The 25,491-nt window shown below is 46.4% G+C and overlaps 1 protein-coding gene across 2 annotated transcripts; it reads left to right on the top strand.

The window, feature by feature from the left end:
* The first annotated feature begins 16,667 nt into the window (after positions 1-16,667).
* Positions 16,668-24,478, top strand: DYNLL2 (dynein light chain LC8-type 2). 2 transcript variants are annotated; one of them, XM_012460495.3, is made up of 3 exons: positions 16,668-16,930; positions 20,352-20,490; positions 22,397-24,478. In XM_012460495.3, the coding sequence occupies exons 2-3, from the start codon at positions 20,359-20,361 to the stop codon at positions 22,532-22,534; spliced, it is 270 nt and encodes an 89-aa protein (XP_012315918.1). In that variant the 5' UTR covers positions 16,668-16,930; positions 20,352-20,358; the 3' UTR covers positions 22,535-24,478. The 2 variants fall into 2 exon arrangements, with proteins under 2 accessions (XP_012315918.1, XP_012315917.1); XM_012460494.3 differs by lacking the exon at positions 16,668-16,930 and adding an exon at positions 17,927-19,164.
* The last annotated feature ends 1,013 nt before the right edge of the window (positions 24,479-25,491 follow it).

Here is a 25,491-nt window from a genome sequence, read left to right on the forward strand (position 1 = left end):
TCCTGAAGAAGCCCTGAGCTGGAGACAGGATGCATTGACTATTTATTTATTTATGAGGCTATCGATTATAATGCAGCTTTTCCACAGGATCCTGAGGCAGCTCGAGTTGGAAGAAGAAACCTCCTACCAGTTCGCTTTCTTTGCCCTGGAGATGTCGGGTGTTCAGATAGGCTGCCTCCCTCCCTCCCTGGTGGTTCTGTCTCCTCTCCCCACCCCTCTGCTGCCCACACCTCTGTACACCCTGAAGGATGGGGGCTCCAGAGAGTTCCTCTAGTTTCTTGGGTCTGGCTGTTCTGGGGTCTTTTCAATATTTAGGGCATATCCCAAATCCTGAGAGCACAGGCTGTGTGCTTCACATGAGTAGATGGAAGATTTCTCAGTTATAAAGGCCTCTGAGATCTTCCTAGCAAAACCCTTTTGTTTTACTGAAGAGGAACAGAGGCCAAGGAGAAGTGATTTCCGCAAAGTCACACAAGGTAAGAGGCACAACCTGGACAAGAATGAGGCTTCTTAATTCCCCCAGGCGACAATCCTTTCCACTGTAGCATGCTGCCTCCCAATCGGGCCCCTTTTCCTTGAAGTGGACCCCAAGACAGATCCTTAATACCCACTCTTCCCCCTCAGTCCTGGGTTGGGGTGCCTCCAAGCTGGGAATCACTCTCGGGGACAAGTGCTCTCTTTGGCGTTTCCCCAACAGGCCTCTCCTTGGTTTGTTTTGCACTTGATGACATCTTTGCTCTCGGTCTGCCCCACTCCCGAAGAGGACTGAAGAGGTTCTGCTAACCCCAGAGCAAAACAGAGGGTGGTGACAATGACCACAGGCCTGATCAGCCTCACCTGGCCTCTTCTTCTGCTCCCTTTGCCCTCCCCATGGGCCACCTTTCCTGAGGCCTCTCCCAGCCTTTGTGCCCCAACACTAGCCTTCTGGTGGGTGGAGATGCCATGTCCATTAGTTCCTGTGAAGAAATGACTCTTCTCTCTTGGCCCTAATTGCAGAGCTCAGTCTGCTGGCAGAGGCAGGAAGAGGCCTGCCCAGATAGACAGAATCTAAGATACTGGCCAACACTGTACCACAACCCAAGGGCTGCCTCCCTAGCTTTGGAGACCATGAATACTGCCCTAATTGGATGTGGCTCTAAAGATGAGGGCCATTGCTTGGGGCTGGACAGGTACTTGGCCCTATCAAGATTGTCTATGTCAGATGCAGTGGCATGTACCCGTAGTCCCAGTTACTCAGGAGGCTGAGGCGGAAAGATCATTTGAAGTTAAGAGTTCAAGGCCAGCCCAGGCAATATAGCAAGACCCCGTCTCTTTAAAAAAAGAATAACATGAAAACAAAAGATTGCCTATGTTCCTGTACCTCTCCTTAAGTTCATTTTGTCATTCATCATTCCAGGGTTTAACCCCAGTCCAACTTACTGGCTTTATTTGATATTTCTTCCCTTCCCACAGGCTATGCTATAGCCAAAAGGAATTTCAAATAAACACTGCATTTTCTTCCTTCATCCCTATTGTTTTGTAATGTCCTACCTTCTTGCTCCACACAAGTCAAATATTCATGTTATAAGCTACTTTCCCTGATTATAGCAGCTGATGTTTATTGAGCATATACTATATGTCAGACACTACACCTTTTCCTCACAGTGACCTCAAAATTCACCCAATTTGTTTTAGGGTTATACAGTGAGTGGCAAAGTCAAGACTTGAACCCAGGCCTGTGTTCTCCAGGGTCCATACTCACAGCCGCTACACCATATTGCCTCGCAGGAAACAGGCATCCTTCTCAACAGTACCTTTCTCTGACTTAGGATTTGATCGGCACATCCCTTACCACACATCACTTTTTGATTTTTACTGTAACTATTTAAATCATATCTCTTAGTTTCCTTATTAGACCATGAGCTCTTCAAAAGTAAGGGCTGGGTGACATTTGGTGTCCCCAGCACCAGGCCCAGCGCTAGCACAGACATGGTTTCATTAACTGCATTTCAAATGAAGGAATGAACACACGACTGAGCGGATCTGAATTGTAGTGAGGGCTAAAGTCTGCCCACGGTGGAACAGGGAGTTGGAACTTGCTTTTCTGAAGGCCCCGGCCTCACATTGCCTTTTTAAAGGCACCATGGGAAAGGAAGAGAATGGAAGTGTTTCATAGATGAGTGAGAGCAGGAGCGCAAACCCCTGCATGTCTGTAATTACAGAGCCTCTTGATTCTGGCTGCTGTTGGCAGCATGCTGGGGAACGTGTTTTCAGTCCTCCAGGTTGGGAACTGCAGGTACTACTGATTGCTTTGTGTGATCTGACATGGCTGTGAAAGGAAAAGAGAGAAGAGGATAATAAAACCTCCAAGCAGTGGCCTTGCCAGCTGCAGGGCCTGCCCCCAGAGCAAGGGCCTTCAGTGTGCACCCCACCATCGAGACCCGCTTGTGGTAGGGCAGAGGGGAATCTAGCTGCCTCGTCTGTGCTGAACTCTTTTAGGAGCAGGGTCTCCAGATGGAGCAGCCCAGGGCAGGGTGGTCTCTGGCTGGGTTAAGGGCAGTGTCAATTCACTGAGAAAACTTCCAAGTTGGGAAGAGGTTGCAGGAGGGTGTAAGGTGCAAAGTTCCGGATGGAGGACTGCATCTGCAAAGGAGGTGTGTGTGTTTGTGTATATGTTCACTCTTGCTTGAGTGTGTCAGAAGCAGTTAAGGGAGGGTGCCCAAAATGAGACTGTGCTCCTTCCTTTCAGGGCCCTGAGGTTCCCTGGTGGGTCTATTTTCTCCAAGGTTCTGTTCAAGATTTAGCTTTCCTGGTCCAAGTTTAGAACAGGCAGACCTGGCTCCTGAGCGATGGCTAGGAGGACGGGGCTCTGCATTAATAGGAATCCACCTTTTTGTTTTGTTTTGTTTTTTGAGTCGGTGTCTTGCTCTGTCACCAGGCTGGAGGGCAGTGGTGCAGTCTCAGCTCACTGCAAGCTCCACCTCCCAGGCAAGCGATTCTCCTGCTTCAGTCTCCCAAGTAGCTGGGACTACAGGCAAGTGCCACCATGCCTGGCTAAGTTTTCTATTTTTTTAGTAGAGATGGGGTTTCACCATGTTGGCCAGGATGGTCTCGATCTCTTGACCTCGTGATCTGCCCGCCTCGGTCTCCCAAAGTGCTGGGATTATAGGCATGAGGCACCATGCCTGGCCTGAATCCACCTTTGCTGAGAGAGAGGTGCATTCCCACCCACCATTCCTAGCTTCCTTTCCACAGCTGCCTGTTCACCTCCTGCCCAAACAAAACAACAGCCTTAAAACACTTGACTTCACATGACTTCGCTTAACTTTTACTCTGAGGTTTGTATTTTCAGAGCCCATTTACACTCATTTGCCTGCTTCCATTCTTATAACAGCCCCTTCAGGGATACAGAAAGCAAAGATTCTTTTTATTGTAGATGAGGAACTAAAGCCCAGAGAAGCCGTGTGACTTGTTTCAGGTCACACAGCAAATTAGCAATGGAGCCCCAGGGTTCCCTGCTCTGGCTTCCTGACTCCAAGTTCTTTTCCTTCTTCAGTTCTGGGTCCCTACCCACCTGTCTCCTGAAAGAAAATCTTCACAGAGAAGCTCACACTTCATTAGTAACATGCACATCAATTCTCCTGGTGCTGGGTCAAAAGCAACTCAAAACTGGCACCCTCCTTCCTCTCTCCTCCTTACCTCCTTCCTCCATTTCTATCCACCCTACCCCCACTTAAGAAGTGCTCATCTCCAGCAAGAATCCTCAATATAGCTTTTGCTGAAAATGTGGAGTGAACGCCAGGGAGTTTTCCTGGGAGGACAGCCAGTGCTGTTTGTCCTTCCTGGGAAGGAGGAAGAGACAGTGGTGGCCTGGGTCCCCATAAATGGCCTGTCCAGGCCTGGAGAGGGGCTGAAGACATGGTGATGTGTAAGGAAACTAAGGGATATGATTTAGGTAGTTACAGGGTGTTGTCTTACAAGTTTCTCTTTGCCTCACCTCCCAGGCTGGTAAGCTAATGGTCACTGGATGTCCACCTCTTTAAGAAGTCATCTAATCTGGTTCTACCCTCCAATTTATCTACATGGCTTTGGGATGTTATGCATTGATTCATTCATTTATTCAGCAAATACTTGTTGATGGCTGACTATGCACCAACGTTTGCTGGACGTGCTGGAAACAGCACAGTGAACGTGACCAGCAAGATTCCAAACAGTCTGAGAAAAGGACACAGTTCTTTGGCACACTATTTTTGGGGGTGAGGTCGGGTGGGCAGGATAGAGAAGTAATGGAATCTCAGAGAAACAGGATAGCTGAGAAGGCCTCTCAGGAAGACATGTGTCTAAGCTGTGGCTAGAAAGATGAGCAGAGCATTAAGCAGGCCGACAGGGGAACAGTGTTCCAGGCACAGTGAACAGCATGTGTGCAGGCCCCGAGGCTATAGACCCACACCGAAGGAACTGAAAGAAGCATACAGGACTGAGTGTAGCATCCAAGGGGCAGATGGAGGGATGAGGGAGTAAGAGATGAGGCTGGAGGGTGGGGCAGGGACTGGGTCAAGGAGGGCTTGAAAACTATGTTGAGTAGAATGAACTTTATCCTACAGACAATAAGCCACTGAAAGCTGTTAAGAAGATGTGTGACATGTTCAGATGCATGTTTTAGAAAGAGATTTTTTGCTTTTGTGTAGAGTGACACTTTTCAATAGAAATATAATGAGAGCCACAAATGGGAGCCATATATGTAATTAAAATGTTTCTAGTAGCCACAAAAATAATGTAAAAATAAATAAGTGAAATTAATTTAAAATAAATTATTTAATCCAATGTATAAATACATTATCATTTTAATATATAATTAACATAGAAATACCAAGATATTTTACTTTCTTCATATTAAGTCTATGAAATCTGGTGTGTATTTTACTTACAGCACATTTTGAATTGGACTAGCCACCTTTTGAGTGCTCCAGGCCACACGCAGTTAGCGGCTTTCATATTGGACAACGTAGACGTACAGAATACATTTGATGGAGCAAGAATGGGTGTTAGCAGATGAGGGATGACGCTGTTGCAGTTGACCTGAAAGATGATGGTGACTTGAGGATAGGGACAGGTTTCAGAGATATGACTCCCAGGTTTCTGCCTTGGGCAGCTTGCTGGATGCTAGGGCCATGATGAGATGGAAAAGTCAGGAAGAGGTTTGGGGCTGAGTGGATGTGGAAGGGTTGAAAGTGAGGAGTTTTGTTTTGGACATGTTGCATTTGAGTTGCTTGTGGGGCATCTACAGACGAACTTCTGTTTGATAGTTTTCCTTCACTCCAATTTTTTGACTGGGCACATGGTCACTCAGAATAAAGACCATATGCGGACCTCTAAGTTCTGGCCAGGGGGATATAGGCACATATATCATGAATTCCGGCAGGTGTCTTGGAAGAGAAAAAGCATGCTCCGTCACTGCTTTCTCTCCTTCCTCTTAGAGCCTGAGCAGCCATCCTGAATCAGTTGAGGGTTGAGGGTGGCAGAATTATAGGTAGAATCCTGAGACCCTGACACTATGGAGTCATCACACCAGGCCTGGACTTAAGACCTCTGTACTTCTATCTTGTTTCAGCCATTTTATTTGGGATTTCCTTTTACTCACAGCAAAGGGATTCTAATGAATATAGCACTTAAATGGAGATGTTCATAGGGCAGTTAGATCTTATGGGTCTAAAGCTAATAGAGGAGTGTGGACAGGCTATAAATATATTTGGGAATTACCAGTCTATAGTTGGTCACTGAAGCCATAGCAAAATATAAGATCTCCAATGAAGAATGGCCTAGTGAAAAGAGAAAAGGATCTAGAACAGAACTCTGAGGAACACCAACATTTAAAGAATGAGCAGAGGAAGAGGAGCCTGCTAAGGGGACAGAAGGAGTAGCCTGAGAGATAGAAAGAAAACCAGAGAAGTGCTAATGCTATGGAAGGCTAGGGAGGAGACAGTCTCAAGGAGAAAGTGATCAACAGAAAGCAGCCATCTCTGCTTGCTTCTATGAGTGTGACAGAGTCTGAAAAAAACAACGTAGGGTTCTGTTGCTATCCCAGATCCCAACAGACTAGTCACGTCATCCTTCTGCTCATAGCCCTTCAATGGATTCTTAGTGAAGTTCTAGCTCCTTTGCACACCCTTTGGGTCCCTCCAAAGTCTAGCCCTAACTTTTCTGTCCAGCCTGATCCTTTCTCCAGCATACTGCATCCCTGCCAGACCTGGCTTCCCATCATTCCCTGCCTTGGCTCATGATTTTTTTCCCAAAATTCTACCCATTCTCCAAGACTTACCTCAAATGCCAACCTGTCTGTTCCCTGATTCTTCCATACAGATTCATTACCCCTAACCCACGTTCCTAGACCATTTTGCTCACTCTTGGTCACAATCCTCCCTGTACTCTGACCTGTGCTAAAGTTGGTTGTACACATGTGTGTCTCCCCAGTGACACTGCAGGTCTGAGCAGTTATAGCTGCTTCTAGCTACTCATCTCCATCTCCCTGGGTGCCTCCTGCAGAGCTTGTTAGAGATGTTTCAGAAACGTCTATGGAGTTAATGGAACTGTTGTCCTCCCACAGACCTCAAGTAATAGTGTGATCTCTGTTTTCTTTGTCATATTATTGCAGGAGTAGAGGTGATAGAGGAGACACTAATATAGAGAACCCTGGTATGGAGGAAAATAGATATGTTGTGTTTGAATCCAGCTGCTCAAAGAAATTGTCCTAATCGGTGTGTCCCTGACTCAAGCAGCTTGTATCAAGAACCACCTTATTAATAGAAAAGCAGTGGAAAAAGAAAAGAAACTAAAAATTTGTTCTTTGAAGAGATGAACAAAATTGACAAGTCTTTAGCTAGACTGACCAAAGAGAGAAAGAGAGAGAAGAAGGAGAGAGAGAGAGAGAGAGAGAGAGAGAGAGAGAGAGACTCAAGTTACTAAAACACTGAAATTAGGAATGAAAGAGGGAACATTATTACCAACCTTAAAGAAATAAAAAGGTGCAGCCATCAAAAAGAACAAGATCATGTCTTTTGAAGGAACATGGATGGAGGCTATCATCCTTAGCAAACTAATGCAGGAACAGAAAACCAAATACCGCGTGTTCTCACTTATAAGTGGGAGCTAAATGATGAGAACTTATGAACACAAAGAAGAAAATGACAAACACTAGGGTCTACTTGGGGAGGAGCAGAAAAGAGAACTATTGATTACTGAGCTTAATACCTGGGTGAGGTAATAATATGTACAACAAACTCCCATGATATGTGTTTCTCTATGTAACAAATCTTCATGTGTACCCCCAAACCTAAAATAAAAATTAAAAAAAAGAAGTAAAAAGGATTTTAAGGAGATCCTATGAACAAAGTGCATAGCCTAGATAAAACGCACACATTTTTAGAAAGGCATAGACTACTAAAACTATCTCAAGAGACAGGTAATCTGAATAGGACAAGAAAGAGATTGCATTATACTATCTTAAAAACTTCCCACCAAGAAAATTCTAGTCCCTGATGGCTTCACTGGTGAATTCTATTAAATGTTTAAAGAATTAAAATCAGTCCTTTCTACCTTTCAAACATAGAATAGGAACACTTTCCAACTTATTTCATGTTACCAAAGCCAGATGAAGACATCATCATAAAACTACCAGCTGAGCACAGTGGCTCACACCTGTAATCCCAGCACTTTGGGAGGCGGAGGTGGGTGGTCAGGAGTTCCAGACTAGCCTGGCCAACATGGTGAAACCCCATCTCTACTAAAAACACAAAAATAAGCTGGGCTTAGTGGCAGGCGCCTATAATCCCAGCTACTCTGAGGCTAAGGCAGGAGAGTCACTTGAACCCGGGAGGTAGAGGTTGCAGTGAGTCGAGATTGTGCCATTGCACTCCAGCCTGGGTGACAAGAGCAAAAGTCCACAAAAAAAAAAAAAAAAAAGAAGAAGAAAAAGAAAACTATCAATATCACTTATGAATATAGATGCAAAAATCTTTTAACAAAATACTAGCAAAATGAACATGGCAACATATAAAAATGATTATATATCATGACCAAGTGGGATTTTCCCAGGAATGCAAGACTGGTTAAACATTTGAAAAATCAATCAATAGGCCAGGCACAGTAATCCCAGTACTTTGGGAGGCCGAGGTAGGAGGATCACTTGAGCCCAGGAGTTCAAGACCAGCTTAAACAACATACTGACACCCTGTCTCTACAAAAAAAAAAAATTGTTTTTAAATTAGTCAGATGTGGTTTCATGTGCCTATGGTTGCAGCAACTTGGGAGGCTGAGGTGAGAGGATCACTTAATCCCAGGAGGTCAAGCCTGCAGTGAGCCATGATCACACCACTGGGTGACACAGTAAGACCCCTTCTCAAAAAAAGTAAAAATAAAAATAAGTAGAAAGGAAAAAGAAAATCTATCAATGTAGTACACCATACTAACAATATAGAACAAAAGCTATGTGATCATCTCAGTAGATGCAGAACAAGCATTTGACAATTTGATAAAATTTCACGATAAAAACACTCAATGAACTAGGGATGGAAGTAAACTTCCTCAAGTTGATAAAAGCATCTACAAACCTCCCACCTCTAACATTAATGGTGAAAGGCTGGAAGCTTTTCCCCTAAGATTGGGAAGAAGACAAGGATGACTGCTGTCACCAACCCTACTGAATAATATACTGAAGGTTCTATCTAGGACAATTAGGCAAGAAAAAAAGGATAAAAGACATGCAGATTTTAAAGGAAGAAGTAAAACTATCATAGATGACATGATTTTGTATATAGAAAATTCTAAGGAATACATACATACACACTGTTATGAATTAATGCATGAATTCAGAAAGGTTGCAGATTACAAATTATAATGGAATATACAAAAGTCAATTGTATTTTATATACTAGCAATGATTATAATCTGAACACAAAATTATGAAAACAATTCAATTTACAATGGCATCAAAAAAATTACTTAGGGGATATATGTACTGAAAGATGTGGAAGACATGTACACTGAAAATTAGAACACATTATTAAAAGAAATTAAAGAAGACTTGACTAAATGGAAAGACATCCATGTTCATGGACTGGAAAACTTCATATTGTTAAGATGGCAATACTCCCCAAATTGATCTACAGATTCAACACAACAGCTATCAAAAATCCCAGCTGGATTTTTAACAGAAACTGATAAGCTGGTCCTATCAGTCATATGGAAATGCAAGGGACTCAGAATAGACAACAAATCTTGGAAAATAAGAGCAAAGCTGGAGGACTCACACTTCAGATTTCACAATTTGCTACTTAGCTACAGTCATGAGGACAGTGTGGTACTGGCATAAAGATAAATATGTAGATCATTGAAATAGAATTGGCAGTTCAGAAACTCTTTACATTTATAGGCAACTGATTTTTTATAAGGGTGTCAAGACAGTGGTAAAAGAATAGCTTTTTCAACCATTGATGAGAGACAACTGGATATCCACATGTAAAACAAATGATGTTGGACTCTACCTCACACCATACACAAAAGTTAACTCAAAATAGATCACTGGCCTAAATGCAAGAGCTAAAATTCTTAGAAGAAAATGAAGGAGTAAATCTTTGTGAAATTGGGTTAGGCAATAGTTTCTTGGAAGTGACAATAAAAGCACAAATGACAAGAGAAAAAACAGACAAACTGAACTTCATCCAAAGTAAAAACTTTTGTGCTTCAAAGGACATTAGCAAGAAAGTGAAAATACAGACCCATGGAATGGGAGAAAACATTTGCAAAATTAAATATTTTATGAAAGTCTAGTATCCAGAATACATAAAGAACATCTTAATAGTAATAATAATAAATCCAATGAAAAATGGGCAAAGAATATGAATAGACATCTCTCCCCAAAAGATATATAAATGGTCCATAAGCATACAAGAAAAGATGGTCAACATCATTAGCTATTAAGGAAATGTAAATACAAACCACAATGAGACACCACTTCACAGTCACAAGGATGGCTATAATGAAAAAAAGGCAAATAATAATGTGTTGGTGAGAATAAAGAGACACTGAAACCTTCCAACACTGCTTGTAGGAATATAAAATGCAGGCACTTTTGAAAAAAATCTGGCCATTCCTCAAAACGATAGTATAAAGTTTCCATAAAACCTGGAAATTCCATACCTAAGTATATTCCCCTCAAAAATGAAAGCATATAGTCACACAAAATCTTGCACATGAATGTTCCTAGCAATATTATGCATAATAGCTAAAAAGTGGAAACAACCCAAATGTCCATCAACTGGTGGATAAGCAAAATGTGGTATACCCATACGATGGAGCATTAATTGGCCATAAAAAGAATAAAGTCCTGATTCATATTATAGTGTGAATGAACCTTGAAAATATACTAAGGTGAAATAAGTCAATCACAATCACAGAAGACCATATATTGGATGATTCCATTTATATGAAATGTCCAGAATAGGCAAATCCATGGAGACAGAAAGTAGACTAGTGGGAACTGGAGGAGATAGGACAGAGACTGCCAAGGATATGGAGTTTCTTTTGGGGGTGATGAAGTGTTCTAAAATTAATGAGTGATGGTTGCACAGCTCTGTGAATATACTAAAAACCACTGAATTGTGCACATTAGAAAGATGAATTTTATGACATGTGAATTATACCTCAATTAAGCTGAGGGGTGTGTGTGTGTGTGTGTGTAATATTAAGTTGAAATGTAAGGCGGGGGGGTCCTCCATTTTCCTAGTGAGAAGATTCCAAAAAAGTTTTTGTTTTCGTTTTAGAAAGAGTTTTGCTCTGTCGCCCAGGCTAGAATGCAGTGACACAGTCTCTGCTTACTGCAACCTCTGCCTCCTGGGTTCAAGAGATTCTCATGCCTCAGCCTCTGGAGTACCTGGAATTACAGGCATGTGCCACCACACATGGAAAATTTTTGTATTTTTAGTAGAGACGGGATATTACCATGTTGTCCAGGCTGGTCTCAAACTTCTGGCCTCAAGTGATCTGCCCACTTCTGTCTCCCAAAAAAAGTTTTTTGTCACCTTGAATAAACCACAGTTTATTCAAAATTTTTCTTCAAAATTATCAGTTTTTCTTCAAAATTATCCTCGAAAAGGAAGGTAAAATTGCACGTCTCATTTTGTAGGGGTCCCCACCTCCATTTCCCACCTCACTGTCAGGGACCAATGGTGAGAGACCATAGTGTGCATTTTTATGACAGTGGGGACAAGGATTTCCCTCATCTGTGACTCTGCCTTTCTCTCTCAAGGTTCTCAAGAGAGTGGACATCGGTGGTTTCTTACTTCTTGTGTCCGCTAGTGGACTTTCTCTCTGTCAGCTCTTCATTCCTCCATCTCAGAAGGTCTGTCAATCAGGCTGCTCTTCTCTTTTGTGACCAAAAGATGGACATGTGACTTCACTGGGAATTTGAATTGAGAGTGGGGAGACACCAGGAGAACAGTGGATTTGCCTTACTGGGATGCCCTGAGGCAACTGTTCCATGACTGCTGCTCCCTGGAGTCAGTGTGGCTATTCCAGTCCTGTTTGTTTTCCTTGAGGTATTTCTTGCACCTAAGAACACGAACTTGGTCTTTTTAGATATTTAAGGCTGGTAATTTCCATAGGCATTGTCTTGATTCTCTCTTGATGGCAAAGACAGGGTTTCTCAGGGTTGCCCAGACAATGAAGGAGGAAAACTTTTAAATTATGAGGAGTCATGACCTGAACACAACAACTTCCACCGGGCATCTTCTCTTTAGTTTCTACTTGGTGACCATTCGCTTAAGTATTTAATTGAAGCTCTAAACAATTCATTGAATCTAAACTAGATCAAGGCATGTTGTTTCTTAGGGGAATACAAAGATGAGCAAAATGATATCCCAACTCTCAAGGAACTCATTTGGTGTGAATTCTGATTGAGTGGATCAGAGAAGGTATCCTTTGTGATGGGGTTATTGAAATAGAGAATCATAAACTTTGGGGCTGCTGGGGATCTTACAGATCAGACAGGCCTCATCTTTCAGATGAAGAAATCCAGTCTGAGAGGTGAAATGACTTGACTAACAGCTGAATATGGCTTGGGACTTCCTCCTTGACTCTTAGTCTAGTGCTTATGTCACTAGTTCAAGTGGCTGATCTTGTCTGGTTCTTCAGGGAGTTTGGAGAGAGGAGGGACAATTTTTTTTTTTTTTTTTTTTGAGACGGAGTCTCATTCTGTCACCCAGGCTGGAGTGCAGTGAGATGATCTTGGCTCACTGCAACCTCTGCCTCCTTGGTTCAAGCAATTCTCCTGCGTCAGCCTCCTGAGTAGCTGGGACTACAGGCACCCACCACCACACCCAGCTAACTTTTGTATTTTTAGTAGAGATAGGGTTTCACCATGTTGGCCTGGCTGGTCTCAAACTCCTGACCTCAGGTGATCCACCTGCCTCAGCCTCTCAAAGTGCTGGGATTACAGGCATGAGCCACCACGCCCGGCCAAGGAGGGACACTATTTGGGGCTTGATAAATAGTTGGCCAGGGAAATATGTCTTGCAAGGCCACCCAATAAATCAGCAAAGAAATGAGGTGGATCTCAGCACTTCTAATCACATGGGACTTGACAGAGGGGACTGGAACCAGGGTCTGCGCTGCAATGGGAGTGTCAATGTATGTCTTTCCCAACCTTCTACAATTTCCTGGAGATCTTAAAAGCCCAGTGTAAATAGTACGCATTGCTGGTTCTTGGCAGAGAGAGCCTGGACACTGTTCCTTGAGGTGGAGGAAGAGAAACAGTGTCCTTCCAAGCTGTACTTTTCAGTCATTAATGGGCACAATCAATTTATACAACACTTACAGAGAACTTCCCGTTTCAGGAACTATGCTAGGTCCTGCAGCCACATGTAAGTAAGACGTGATTTTCACCTGAGAGGAACTACGGACAAACATAAGACTGACATATTTAATATTTAGTGGTCAGTGAAAACCCCTGGATGTTACAGAAGAGGAGTATGCATTCCCTCTGGGGTTGAGGGAAGGCTCGGTAGACGACATCCAAGCAAAGGAGTTAGCCAGGAAAAAAGCTCCAAGCCTCACAGGCAAGAGAGCCACATGAGCTCAGGTGTGGAATCTGCGTGTAGGGAAACAACAGGCAGTGGACGGTGAAGCAAGAAGAGCGAGATGCAAAGTGTGGGGACATAAGGCAGGGAAGCAGGTGTGCGCGTGTGGTGGCTAAGTTATGGGAAAGGACTTGGTCTTTATTCTGAGCAGTAACGAGGTGCGCGCCTGAGGAAATCTGCATTTTAGATAGACCACCGCACTGTAGATTTAAGGTGGAGGAGCCAAGAATGGAGATAGAGAACCAAATGAAAGAGATGATGAGTGCTTGACACAGGGAAGTCATAATGAGAAGGAAGGCATGGATTGGAACTATATCCAGGAGGTGAGCAGTGATGGAGACCTGGTGGGTGAAGGACAGACACAAATCCAGGGTTTCTGGCTTGTGCCTGGGTGGATAATGGGGTCATAAACTGAGATAGGAAATACAGGGAAGGCAAACAAGTCTGGGACAGAGAGGTTGATCACGGCTAACAGTTGTTAATCACATATATGGACCAGGCACTGTGCCAGGACTTTTTCATGCATTTTCTCTTAACTCCATGAAGTGGATATGATTCTCAATTTATAGATGAGGAGAATGAAATTTGGAGATGTTGAATAGCTTAGCCAGATCTGCATAGCTGGTAGAGTGGTGCAAAGAGGTCAGAATCCAGGCATTCTTGCTTTATATATGTGCATGCGAAGAGTCTGAAGAGCCTGTGGGGTATCCACAGTGGAGAGGTCCAGGCATTAGGGGGGTCATTGGGGCCCAGATCATGGTAAAAACCATGAATGTGGGTGAAATTTCTAAGCTGAGCAGTGAGGGAAGCAAAGTGCTCTGGGGAGGCCCGAAGTTAAAGAAGTAGCCAGACAGAAAGGGGCCCACCAAAAAGCCAAAAACAACAGTCTGATTTTGATTTTGAAATCAGAAGACATGACTGTGCTATTTGGGCAACAGGAAACTGGGCAATCGCAAACAGTGTAGCTGTATCAAATAAAAACATTCACCAAGTTAAGCTGACATATTAATTATAACAGTGACTATGTTGCATAGTAATTATCCTAAACAGTAAGCATTTTACATAAATAGCAGTAATTAGTATACCACAAGTTTCCCAAACTGTGTCCTGCGGAATAGTAGTTCCTGGAGATGTTAATAAATGTTTGGATAAAAAAAAGGCCTTTGGAGTCAGATAAGTTTAGGAAATGCTGGTATAATTTAGATAGAGGGCCAAACCCTGTTGAATACTTTCCCTCCTTTTTTCTCTGTTAGGAGGCAGAATAGTATGATAGCTAAGATTGTAGGCAGTGGAAACAATCTGGAGTTGAATTCTGCCACTGACAAATTGGATAATCTTAGGCAAGTTACTAAACTTCTCTAAACTATAGTTTGCTCATCTGTACAGGGTTATGGTAATACATTCACTTCAAAAGGCAGCTCCTGGGATTAAATGAAATGCATTGCATTTAAAACACTTAGAATAGAGCCTGGCATAGAGCAAGGGATTCATGAGGGTTAGTTATTATTATCTATAAACCATACTACTAACACATCTCCCTGATAATCTACAGTTTAGTCCTTGACACACACACACACTGAAATTCACATTTCTTCAAAGTGAAAACCCTTGGCTCTGACTTCTGTTAGTTGAAGTTCTTTGTGCCCTGTGTCCACCCCACCACAGCCTGGAAATGAGCAAGCTCTTATCCCTACTGTACTTCAGGAAAGGGGAGCAGGGAGAGGGAGGATTTATGGCCTGGCAGCATGGTCTTTGAAGGGCCACTGCCAGCTCACAGTAACTCTTGGGAATACTCGAAAAAAGTCATCTTCTGGTTGGACACTGGTTTGTACCGGGACACACAACTTAGCAAGCAGTGTACAGGCTGTATTTTGGCACCCACTTGCTCCCTTGGTTGGATACTCTTGTGCAGTGAATGACCTGTATAACCATACATGGCAGATCTGACCTTCAGGCCCTGGAAGGGGCTGGAAGCACAAGCCCTAAGTGGATAAATCATCCTTCCTCATCCCCCTCCCACCCTCCCAGAGGCCACAGCCTCCCATTCATAAACATAAAGACTGACGTTAGAATACCCTTAGTGTGAGGGGATACCCCAGGCCTTGATTGTTCCTCTGAAATCCCCAACTGAGGTTGTTAGAAGACAGAGCTGTGGAAAGCAGAAACCAGAGGGGATATTTCCAGGTTTCCCCTGACACATAACGAACACTAACTTTTGATGCTTCAAACTAGAGCAGGCCAGGGCCAGAGCAAGTCTGACTTCCTGACTATGGTTGGGAGAAGCAACGGGAAAAAGATGGGAGTGGGAGCTTTCCCTGGCAGCTTCTTAATCCCTACTGTGTGGTCAGAATGCTTGGTTCCCAATAAAGGCTCGTCAGCCCTTTAGGTAGACACTTTCTGTATAAAACAGACCAGAATGTCTTTTCCTTTGAGGCTAGTGAAAACGCAGGCCTGCGGGTCTTTTCTGGTGGTGGGGTGGAGGGAGGGCAGGCAGATTTCCAATCGCACGTTTACACTCACCCTCCCAGCAGTCTCTTCAGCCTCCAGAGGGGCTGCTGCCTGGGTGCACCGCTTTTCAGCCCAGAAGCGAGTCAAGCGCGACCTGCGGGATCTGGCAGGGCTCTCCCCTCTCTGTACTTTGATTCTCTCCTTTGTAAAGTGAGGGGTGTGGACGGGGTGGTTTTTAAGGCTCCACAGCTCTGACAGGCTTTAATTGGCACCTCTAGGGGCTTCTATTTACTCTTTTCCAGTCCTGGACAGGCAGGGACAGACGACAGGAACGGCTTACTCTCACCCCCATCCCAGAAGGACCCCAAGGCCATAAATGTGCAAGGACAGCAGAGGCCTGCGTACCAAAACACCCCCCATCAATTTTGCTTCGGCTCTGTCTCCATTGCTCTTGGAGATAAATAGTGGCTGGGCGCCCAGCTCAGAGTTTAGGTCCTTCAGCCTCAAACAACAAAGGCTAAGCTGAAGGAAGAAGGTACCTTTCCGGACGTGAGGGGAGGGAGCCCTGGGGCCCCTATGCCTCTCCCTCTCCATAGTGCTGGCTGTCCCTCTCTTTCCCACGGATATGGGAGGAGAGAGTGTCCTGTCTTTTCCCCTGAGGCTAGTGACTTCATTTCCTCCCCTTCCTCTCTCTAAGTTTGGGGTCTCTACCTCAGCCCCATCTGCTCCCTGGATCTGAAATCTCCATCCCCCTCTCCCTTTTTTCTCCTTGGGACTGGGGTCCCCACACCCCTCCTCTCTCAGGGCCACGTCTCTTAATTCCTTTTCAGGCCTGGTCTCGCCAGCCCCGGGCGGAGGGGTCGGCATTCCTCTCCTTTCTTAAGGCCACGGCTCCCTCCCCCACCCGCTCCAGCTCCTCCTCTCCGCCCCCTCCCTCCGCCCCGAGGCATTGTGGGAGGAAACAAGATGTGGGGCGAGAGCGGCGCGGGGAGAAGCCCGCAGTGCGGGGCCGGGCGGGCGCAGCCAATGGGGAGCGCGGACGGCAGCGCGCGCGGCGGGGGGGCGGGGGCGGGGCGCTATTTTAGCGGGGGCTGCGCGTCGACCGCGCTCAGCGGCGGAGCGGAGCGGAGCTGTGAGACGCCAGCGCGGAGCGGGCGGGTTGGGGTGCAAGGCGAAGCGCGGGCGGCAGGCGAAACTCCCAGTGCGGACCGCGGCGGTGAGTTATCGGCCCCGGCCTGCGGGAGCCGGAGACCGCGGCGGCGGCGGCTGCTGCTGCTGCTGCTGGAGGAGCCCAGGGGACACCGCCCCTGCCTGCGCTCTGCCTCGGGCCATCGCTGCTCCCCAGGGGCCCGTGCGGACTCGCCTTCGTGAAGGTGAGCTGTGGGTGGGGGCGTCCCCCGGGTGGCGGACCCGTGCCCGTCGCGTGCGGCTCCATGCGCCCCGGCCTCGCCGCGGTGGCCCTGCGGCTTCCTTAGCCGGCTCCAAGGCCTTTAACAGGGCTGGCCCAGCAGTTTTCCGCGATGACCGTTCGGGCAGCGCCGCGCGCCCCCGTCGCCCCTCCCTCCCAGCGCAGCCCGGCCTGCGCCACTCTCTGCCCCGGCCACCCTCGTGGCGCTGCTGGAGCTGCCGGGCTGCGGAGCTGCCGCTGTCCCCGCCCCCGCCCCCCGGGAGTCTCCCAGCGCTGCGTGGAGGCCCCTAGTGTCAGGGGCCGGGGAAGAGGGGGTGGAGAGGGCTCGGGCGTGACGCGGCTCCTCCTGCCGCCACCAACACCCTCTGGGGCGTCCTTCCTGCAGCGAGGACGCCCAGTCACTCCGGCGCTGTTCCAGGCCGGGCGGGGGAGGGCGGCCGACCGGCCGGGGCCTGCGGACCTGGCCGACGGCGCGGGTGGGAGATGGAGGGGGGAGGATGCTTCCTCGTTCCCCAGGTGCTGCCCTTCAGGACCGCAACGCTCTGGAGGATGGGATGGTGGAGGGATACGGCCCCCTGGAGAGCCCAAAGTGGGAAGTAGCAGTGTGTGTGTGTGTGTTGGCGGGTGGGGATGGTGGTCCGTGTCATTTGGGGATTTACCTTTTTTTTTTTTTGGTTGCAAAACCCGGGATAGAGGATGGGGGCTGTCCTGGAGTGCCCTTTGCGCTTTTCACAGGAGCCCTGGCTCGTGACTGAGACGGCTGGCCTGGGGCCCTCTGGCCATCTTCTCTTATCTGGAGGCCCAGGTCCCTTGCTTTTTCCCCAGGAGGGAGGGGCTAGGCTGGACACCTACCTCTGCTTTGCTCACTGGCACCTTGGACAGGGGTGGTAGGGGTTGGGCTTCACCTCTCTCAGATGCCTGGGGGGCCAGGGGTGAAGAATCGTGCCATTGTAGTCACAAGACCAACATTATGTAACCACAGACTCTCTCCTGTAGAGTAGGGTGGCTTTTAATTACCGTAACAAAGTTGCTCCTTTGGACTTTGGGAAAGAGGCAGTGGAGCAGGTGAGCTTGCAGGCAAAATGGTGCCAATTTCATACTTTCACTTTGCTGTCTAACCAGTCCCCACCCCCACCCCAGTTTGTAAACAGTGCCCCCTTCTGAGTGGTAACCTGGAATAGGCCACCAGGTGATACTAGTTTTTCTTCACTTACACAGAGCCTTGTAAGAACATTTCTCCCTGTGCTGCTGTTGTTCCTTTGCTCAAACCCATTGAGATTGCCCATTTATTTCATTTCAGCCATTGGTTTTTGAAATGAAAATGTTGATTTGCCCAAGGTCATGTAGCCAGTCAGTCCTTGAACAGGGCTCTCGGAATCTTTCCTCAGCACCACATAGTGCTCACAGATACAGTTGAGGATCTGACTTTCCCTCTCCAGAATGTAGGGGCTGAGGGTGCTGGTCTACCACCCCTTTGCTCTGCTAGTTTCTGCCGAAGTGGAACCACCCCTGCTTAGTTTGATAGTGCTAGATGAAGGGGCCTTGGATGTGGTCAAGGGCTGCCTAGCTGGCAGCTGGTATGTGTACATTCTCTGCATGTGGTGCAGGCTCAGATGGTGGTGGTGAGTTCTGCTTTCCCTTTCAGCCATCTAGTCCACAGGCCAGTGTGAACTCAGAGATCAGGGTGGCCTGGGATGACACCAAGGATCTGTCCTTGAGCACGCAAGCTCCTGTGTAGCCTTGTATTATATACAGCTGGAATGACAGCATCTCTTGTCCATTGGGCTGGGCCACAGAGTGGTGCTTTTAGGGGTGGCATGATGGGGAGATTGTTAACTGCTCCATGTGTTGGGACTGTGGTCAAGGACAAAGGGCTCATCCTCTTCTGTTCCTGCATAGTAGCTCACATGCCACCTGTCAGGCAGGTCCTGAGATTCTTCTCATCCCAGGAAGGGTCCATGCAGGGGCTGCTTGGGACCTCTGGTTGCTATGGGATGAATGCCATGGTCCTGATAACAGGGATATGAAACAAGGTTGCTAAAATAGTAATTCTTTACCTTTCTTAGGTACCTTTTTTAATCCTTTATCTCCAGGTTGTTCCCAAGCCTATGTTTATTTAGGGGAAAGAAGACTTCAGCATTCCTTTGAGGAAAATAAGATATTGTTCCCTAACATAATACCTTTCACATCACCTAATAGGTTAGTGCTTTTTGAATGAATGAATAAATTTAACATGAGTAAGCACAAATGACAAATCAGTGTTGAAGCTGGGTCCAAAATCTAGGGTTTTCAAAAATTATATTGAGCTTTAAAGAATGAACATTGTACTGAGGAGAGTAGGGAAGCAGAGGGGAGGATGGGACAGAAACATGTCCTGTGTGACCGACTGGCTAAGTCTGAGGCTGCCTTCCCACCCTCTCTACCTCTAAGGGACATCTCAGCCCAGAGTACTTGAGAGAAGGGATAATTATCATTATCTTTGCCCCACAGGGCATTGGTGTCCTGGAATATACCCTACCCCTTTTTGTATAGGGCAGAGGTTGGCAACATTTTTCTGTGAAGGGCCAGATAGGACGTATTTTTGGCTTTGCAGGCCATATAGTCTCTTGCAGCCACTCAACTCTACCATTGTAGCGTGTTCCTGCAAAACTTTATTTTACAAAAACGGGTGGTAGGCTGGATCTGGTTGATGGACAATCCCTTGTAGACTGTCCTTGTCTGCAGATGCTATCATATAACTTTAGTTAATTCTTAAAACAACTCTCAGTAGAGAGCTGTCCTCATTGCTAAAATGAAAATAATCAAATGCAAGAAGTCCAAGTGACTTGTCTAAGACCACTAGAGATAAACTCAGGACCAGGAGTCAGGCCTGCCGAGTCCTAGTCCATCTTCTTTCTGCTGTGATGCCAATGATGTAATAATGGTCATTAAATCAGAGGCTTGTTCTGTTGAAGTGTTAGGATACCTAGTTTATTCTCAGGACAACCCTGCAGTCCCCATTTTACAGATGATGACAAAAATACAAAGATAATGTAACTTGTCCAAGGGCACAGCTAGTAGATGGTACACTGTAATATCATCTTGACTATTGGTGCTGTTCATAGTATCAGAAGTAAATTTTAGAGTTGGAAAACCTCATTTTACCTATGTTAAAAACTGATGATTTATTATGTCCTATTGGTCCTGTATTTCCCAGGGTGGGAACAATGTCTCTGCTAAAAGCTTAGGAGCTCTCTCTCCTAATGCTTCATGTCTCTGTTTTTTGTTGTGCTCACCTTGTATATTCCCCTCTCTCCCTCTCCCACTGGGACCCCACACCCAGCAGCTAATGTTCACTGCCCAGAGCATGGAGTTGTGTCAGCCTTACCTCTCTGTTCCTTCTGTAGTGTCACGATGTCTGACCGGAAGGCAGTGATCAAGAACGCAGACATGTCTGAGGACATGCAACAGGATGCTGTTGACTGCGCCACACAGGCCATGGAGAAGTACAACATAGAGAAGGACATTGCTGCCTATATCAAGAAGGTGCGCTGGGGGAGCTGGGGGCTGATAGTCAGGGGTGGGGATTGATAGCTGAGCTAACCTCCAGAGAGATCTGGAACTGGAAACATAAGAAAGCCCATATATCCTATGCAAACAAAACCCTAGGAACTTGCAAAGCAGACAGACTAGCAAGTGATTCTGAATTGCCCAAGCATTGACCTTAGGATTGTTAATAGCTCTGCTAGGTGTGTGCATATATGTTTACTTTTATAGATAATTATGCTACTGCAAGGTATTGGGGAAGGATAAGATTGTGCAGAGAAACTTTAGAATTAAATATTTTTGGCCCAATTCAGAACTGTTCAAAATTAAGATCAAGGATATTTGAAAGAGAAAGATGTACAAATTTTCAGGGAACTACATCATTTAAAGTGGGTTTGCCTATGATAATCCTCATCGTGTAGGAGGTTTCCTTTTTTTTTTTCCCTTAAAAAGGACTCAGATACTACATCAACCCTTTCTACATTCTTAAGAAAAGGGTGGGCTTGAATATACAACTTTTAAGAAATGGATGAGCAATAATGGGGCCATAGGTTTGGTCTCTGAAAAATTCCTGAGTGAATGGGTGACTGGATATGGTTAACATGGTAAGGAAGCAGCTGAGCCAGAAGTAAGAAAAGGGGTACTGGGGCCTCCCTGATTCCCAGTCAGGTCCCATATCAATTGGAGGCATAGTCCCAGTATTTGATATTCTCAGCTCTGGCATCTCAAGAAGGATATGTAAGAATGGTACAGCCTGGTCCACTGAAGTGGTAGGGTCTCTTTGAGTTTTACAGAACTGTGTTTTCCTACCCAAATGGGTAGAATGAAAAGAACCTTTAGAGTCCTGAGAGACTTTTTTGGGTGTGGAGCCAAGGGTTGCAGAGCCAGTTGGGACTTCACCTTCTCACTGTCCTGTAGTCGGAGAGCCAGAAGAATCCCCAGATTTTTTGGTGCAGCTCTTATTTTGCTTATGGAGAAATGATAACCAGAGGAGTAACTGGGTCTCCAGTATTACACGAAGTCTAGAGCTAGGATTGAAGCTGGGTTTGGTTTTCACTTTCCTAGTACTTCTTGGAGAGTTGTGTGGTATGGGGGCTGTGAGAAGACCAGACAAATTGTGTGTTGAACATGTTGAGGGATGGAGCGCCAGAGTTGGCAGCATTGGTGGGCCCATGGTGGGGGGCTGCTACCCTTTTATGGCCAAGGCAGGATGCCTCTAGAACTGAGTCTGCTGGCTGAGCCACAGGTAGTAGGGAGCTGATTAGCTCACAAAGATTTTCTGTAGTTTTGATGCTGAACTTGTGCCCCTGAGGGAATTGCCTTGATCTCATGGTGGAGGTCGTTGTTTTGGTACATACAGCCCACACAGTGCCAGGCACATGGGAGTGCCTTTAATGTCTTATGTAGAACTGCCTCCTGATACTCGTGATGTTTGGTCCTGTTTTGCTCTAATGCCTTGGTGTTTAACATTTGGAATTGCTGGTTTAGTAATGTGTGATGCGGCAGGTGGTGGCTCCCCATTTGTGCCATGCTATTTGACAAGTGGTCCTTTATTCCACTGGCCTCTCTGATTCCCTTGCTGAAGAATCCCAGGGTGGGTTGGGGTGGTGGGAGCGGGTGGGGTAGCTAGAGGGAGGAGAGATGATCAGAGTGTAGAGTGCTGGAGGCTCAGGGGAGAGGAATAATGGAGCCTTTGTGGTGTTCCATTATTAATGAGGGGAAGAGTGTCCTGGCCAGCCTTAGAACCTGAGCTCCTGAGGTTCGGGGAGCTGAGGCCGAGGGGTGGGGTGGGGGTGATAACAACTAAACGTGTCGGTGCTGGAGATGCAGGGAGAGACTCCCATTCTGATTTCTCCTTCTCTAGCTACCCTAGTTACTTTTTTTCTCTACCTTTATTCTTTTTTAGGAATTTGACAAGAAATACAACCCTACCTGGCATTGTATCGTGGGCCGAAATTTTGGCAGCTACGTCACACACGAGACAAAGCACTTCATCTATTTTTACTTGGGTCAAGTTGCAATCCTCCTCTTCAAGTCAGGCTAGGTGGCTGTGGTGAAGGTGTCAGTGGCGACGGCAGCGATGGCAAGCAGGCGGCGTTGCTGGGACTGTTTTGCACTGGGGCCAGCATCAGGATGTCCTCTCCAATGGCTGTGCTACTGCATGGACTGTATACTCGATTTCATGTGTATGTCGCAGTAAATAAAACCAAACCTCTTTCTGTTTAGTTGCCTGGGGAAGAAGGCTGCTTTATGTTTATTTTTCAAGACTTTAAAAATATTTTTTGGTTGTATTGCACTAGGAAATCTCTCTCATCTCTCCCTTTTCTCTTTCTTTCCCTATACAAAATAACAGGCCCTCCACAAAGACTAGGAGGCTGAAAGACTAGGAGGGCTGAGGAAAAGAAATAGGTCTCTGGAGGTGGAACTAAAACTGTGCAGCTGCCTCTTCCTGGTGGTGGATGCTGCTTTGGGAGGGCCAGGGAGTCTGCAGGGGGACAGTGTTGGGATTGTCAAGGAGAAAGGGATAGGAATGAGGTGGAGGGATTGGTCTAGTACCAGGGAGAATATTCCACTGAACTGTGATTCAATGGCTTGGGGCCGAGGGGGTGGGGAGGGGATGTGTTCTTTAGGGGGCCCTGAGATGTGTTTGTCTGTGGTGTGTGGGGGTGGGGAGCAGACTTGTCTTGCTGTCTTGTCAGAATTTCTAAGTAAGGGCTGTGTCTTTGTGGATTACCTTCTTTTGTTCTTCCTGCCAGAGATCATGACAGGAGGATGTTGGGGGTAGGATTAGCTTGAATTTTTTTTTTTTTTTTTTACATTCTTGTCTGCTCCCTGCTTAGCCCTCAGTTTTCTCATTCCTCTGGAGTTCTCTTAGAGCAGCCCCTGTTGTTAGTTGGCTGGCAAGGGAATTTCTGGTGACTGTAGTTCCTTAGTTAGGTGTTAGCAATCAAACCAAATCGATGTCTCCCTTGATTCTCCTGTGTGTGTGTGTGTGTGTGTGTGTGTGTGTGTGTGTATGTGTGGGATTTGGGATAGAGGGGAGGGAGGGGGCAGGACAGTGTGGAATCTCTAGGGTATATGGGTAAGTAGGGGACACAGTTCATTCCTTTTAACATAAAGGTGGGCCTTTATGTTAAAAGCCTCTGGGAATATCTGTTTTGGAAGTAAAGATAGGTGTCCCCTCCTTGCTGTCATCTAGCCCAGACACTCTGCTTACTCTCTGGCTGTCTGTTCCCTGGGAAGGCTTTAGGAGGACCACCCAGGACAGGATGACCATGCTGCCATCTGCTCTGGAGCTGGGTCTCTGTGCAGAGGGACAGTGACTGGATGGTTGTAGTCTCTGGTGGGAGGTGAGGATGGAAGTGATAAAGAGCTGAGAGGAGCTTCTGGGGAGCCTTGGAGGAGGTCAGTCTTGCAGTGATGAAGCCAGATAGCAGGAGATGGAGCAGGGCTGTGAGGGGAGGAGATTCCAAGGAGGATGCAGGGGAAATCTTGTCTGTTAATGTAATAGGAGTAGGGTGGGGCTTGGGGTGGGGTGGTCATTGCCGTTTGAGCTGCTGGTTCTCATGAGTCGCCTTCAAAACTCTCGTGTAGGGTTGACAATGTGGGGGGTGGGGGATCCAACTTATTTTATTTTCAAGTCCATTCTTGGGGCTAGTGGGGAGGCAGGAGAATGCCCCTCCCTAAGCCCTTAGTGTGTGCCGAGCTTGCTTTTTGATGTTGGCAGGGGAGAGGGGACCTGGGTGGTGACTGAGTTCCCTATATCAAACCCGTCAATGGGCACAAAATTGAGTGCTTGATTTTAGGTTTTATTTTTTTATGAATGTCCAAATCTGTTTCCCCCTGCCCTCCCAGACTGTGTGGCCAGTTGAAAGTGTCTGGTTTGTGTTCATCTCTCCCTCATTTCTGGAGCAGGGCCTGAGACCCTGCCACATCTCCTATGCTCTGCATCCATGCCTCTTTTGGACATTAAAGGTTGACTGATGCACCTCTGCGCTGTTTGGGTTTCTTTGGGGGTAAAGGGGTTGGCCTCATGGCAGTGGTGCCACACAGTGGGTGACGGTGGAGGATTTCAGGATGGAGTAGAATGGAGACTGAAGAGAAGACCAGGCACAAGATACTGATTGGCCTGAAGCAGCACTTATTTGTCCCTAGGCTTATGCCCCTTAAGTGGAAGAAAACTAGCCAGCAGCACTCACCCTCAAGGGCTCCTGGGTCCTACCTTCCTTGGTGGTGACCAGGTGAGCCAAATTTTGTGTCTTTGGGATAGTAGCTGCTGCCTTCCTAGCTGCCATGATGGACGTGCCTGAGCTTGGCTTCTTCAACTTTTGCCCAAAGTTCATCTCTTTCATACTCTTCCCTTCTCTGCTTCCCTGAACCTGGGAACTATTTAGCAAAGGGTCTGGCCACTCAGAAATGGAAAGCTGGGAATATTCAGAAAGACAGAGCCTGTTTTGGTGAAATCTAAGTGATTCTCGGACTCCTGTTGCCCAGACACAACTTGAGAAATCAGCAGTGCCAAGACTGAGAGTGTCTGCCCACTCCTGACTCTACACCGTCGTATGGCTGCAATCCTGATGGAGGGGTTAGGGAGCCAGAGGTGCTTTGGCTTCTTTGTGTTACCATTTATTTACTCAAAAACATTTAAGAGTTCTTGTATGCCTGGGCTTAGGATACTGTTCGTACAGGAGAATGAGACAGGCAAGTTCTAGGCTTCTGTGACATGCAGACTCTTATGTGTAGAGCAGACATACACACACTGATCAACTTTTTCCAATAGTGATAAATGTGTTTTCAAGGGAATGAACTGGGCAATGAGCTATTGAGTGTTAGAGGTAGATAGATAGGGTTCCTCCAGTTAGGAAGGAGGTTGGCTGATCTTGGCGAGAAGCTCTACATCTGGGGCAGTGAGGTCCTAAGGGATTAAGATTAAAAAAAAGGGAGAGACTCTAGAGCCCCAACTTCTGTTACTGCCTTAACTGACATAAGTAATTTGACAGA

Source organism: Aotus nancymaae, unplaced genomic scaffold (assembly GCF_030222135.1).
Source record: "Aotus nancymaae isolate 86718 unplaced genomic scaffold, 86718_ANA_hifiasm-v0.15.2.pri h1tg000072l, whole genome shotgun sequence".
Lineage (NCBI taxonomy): Eukaryota > Metazoa > Chordata > Mammalia > Primates > Aotidae > Aotus > Aotus nancymaae.

Excerpts from the sequence above, each read along its gene's own strand:
- DYNLL2 (XM_012460495.3), top strand. The coding sequence starts at position 20,359 with ATGTCTGACCGGAAGGCAGTGATCAAGAACGCAGACATGTCTGAGGAC. Across the intron at positions 20,491-22,396 it reads TTGCTGCCTATATCAAGAAG|GAATTTGACAAGAAATACAA; the intron begins GTGCGCTGGGGG and ends ATTCTTTTTTAG.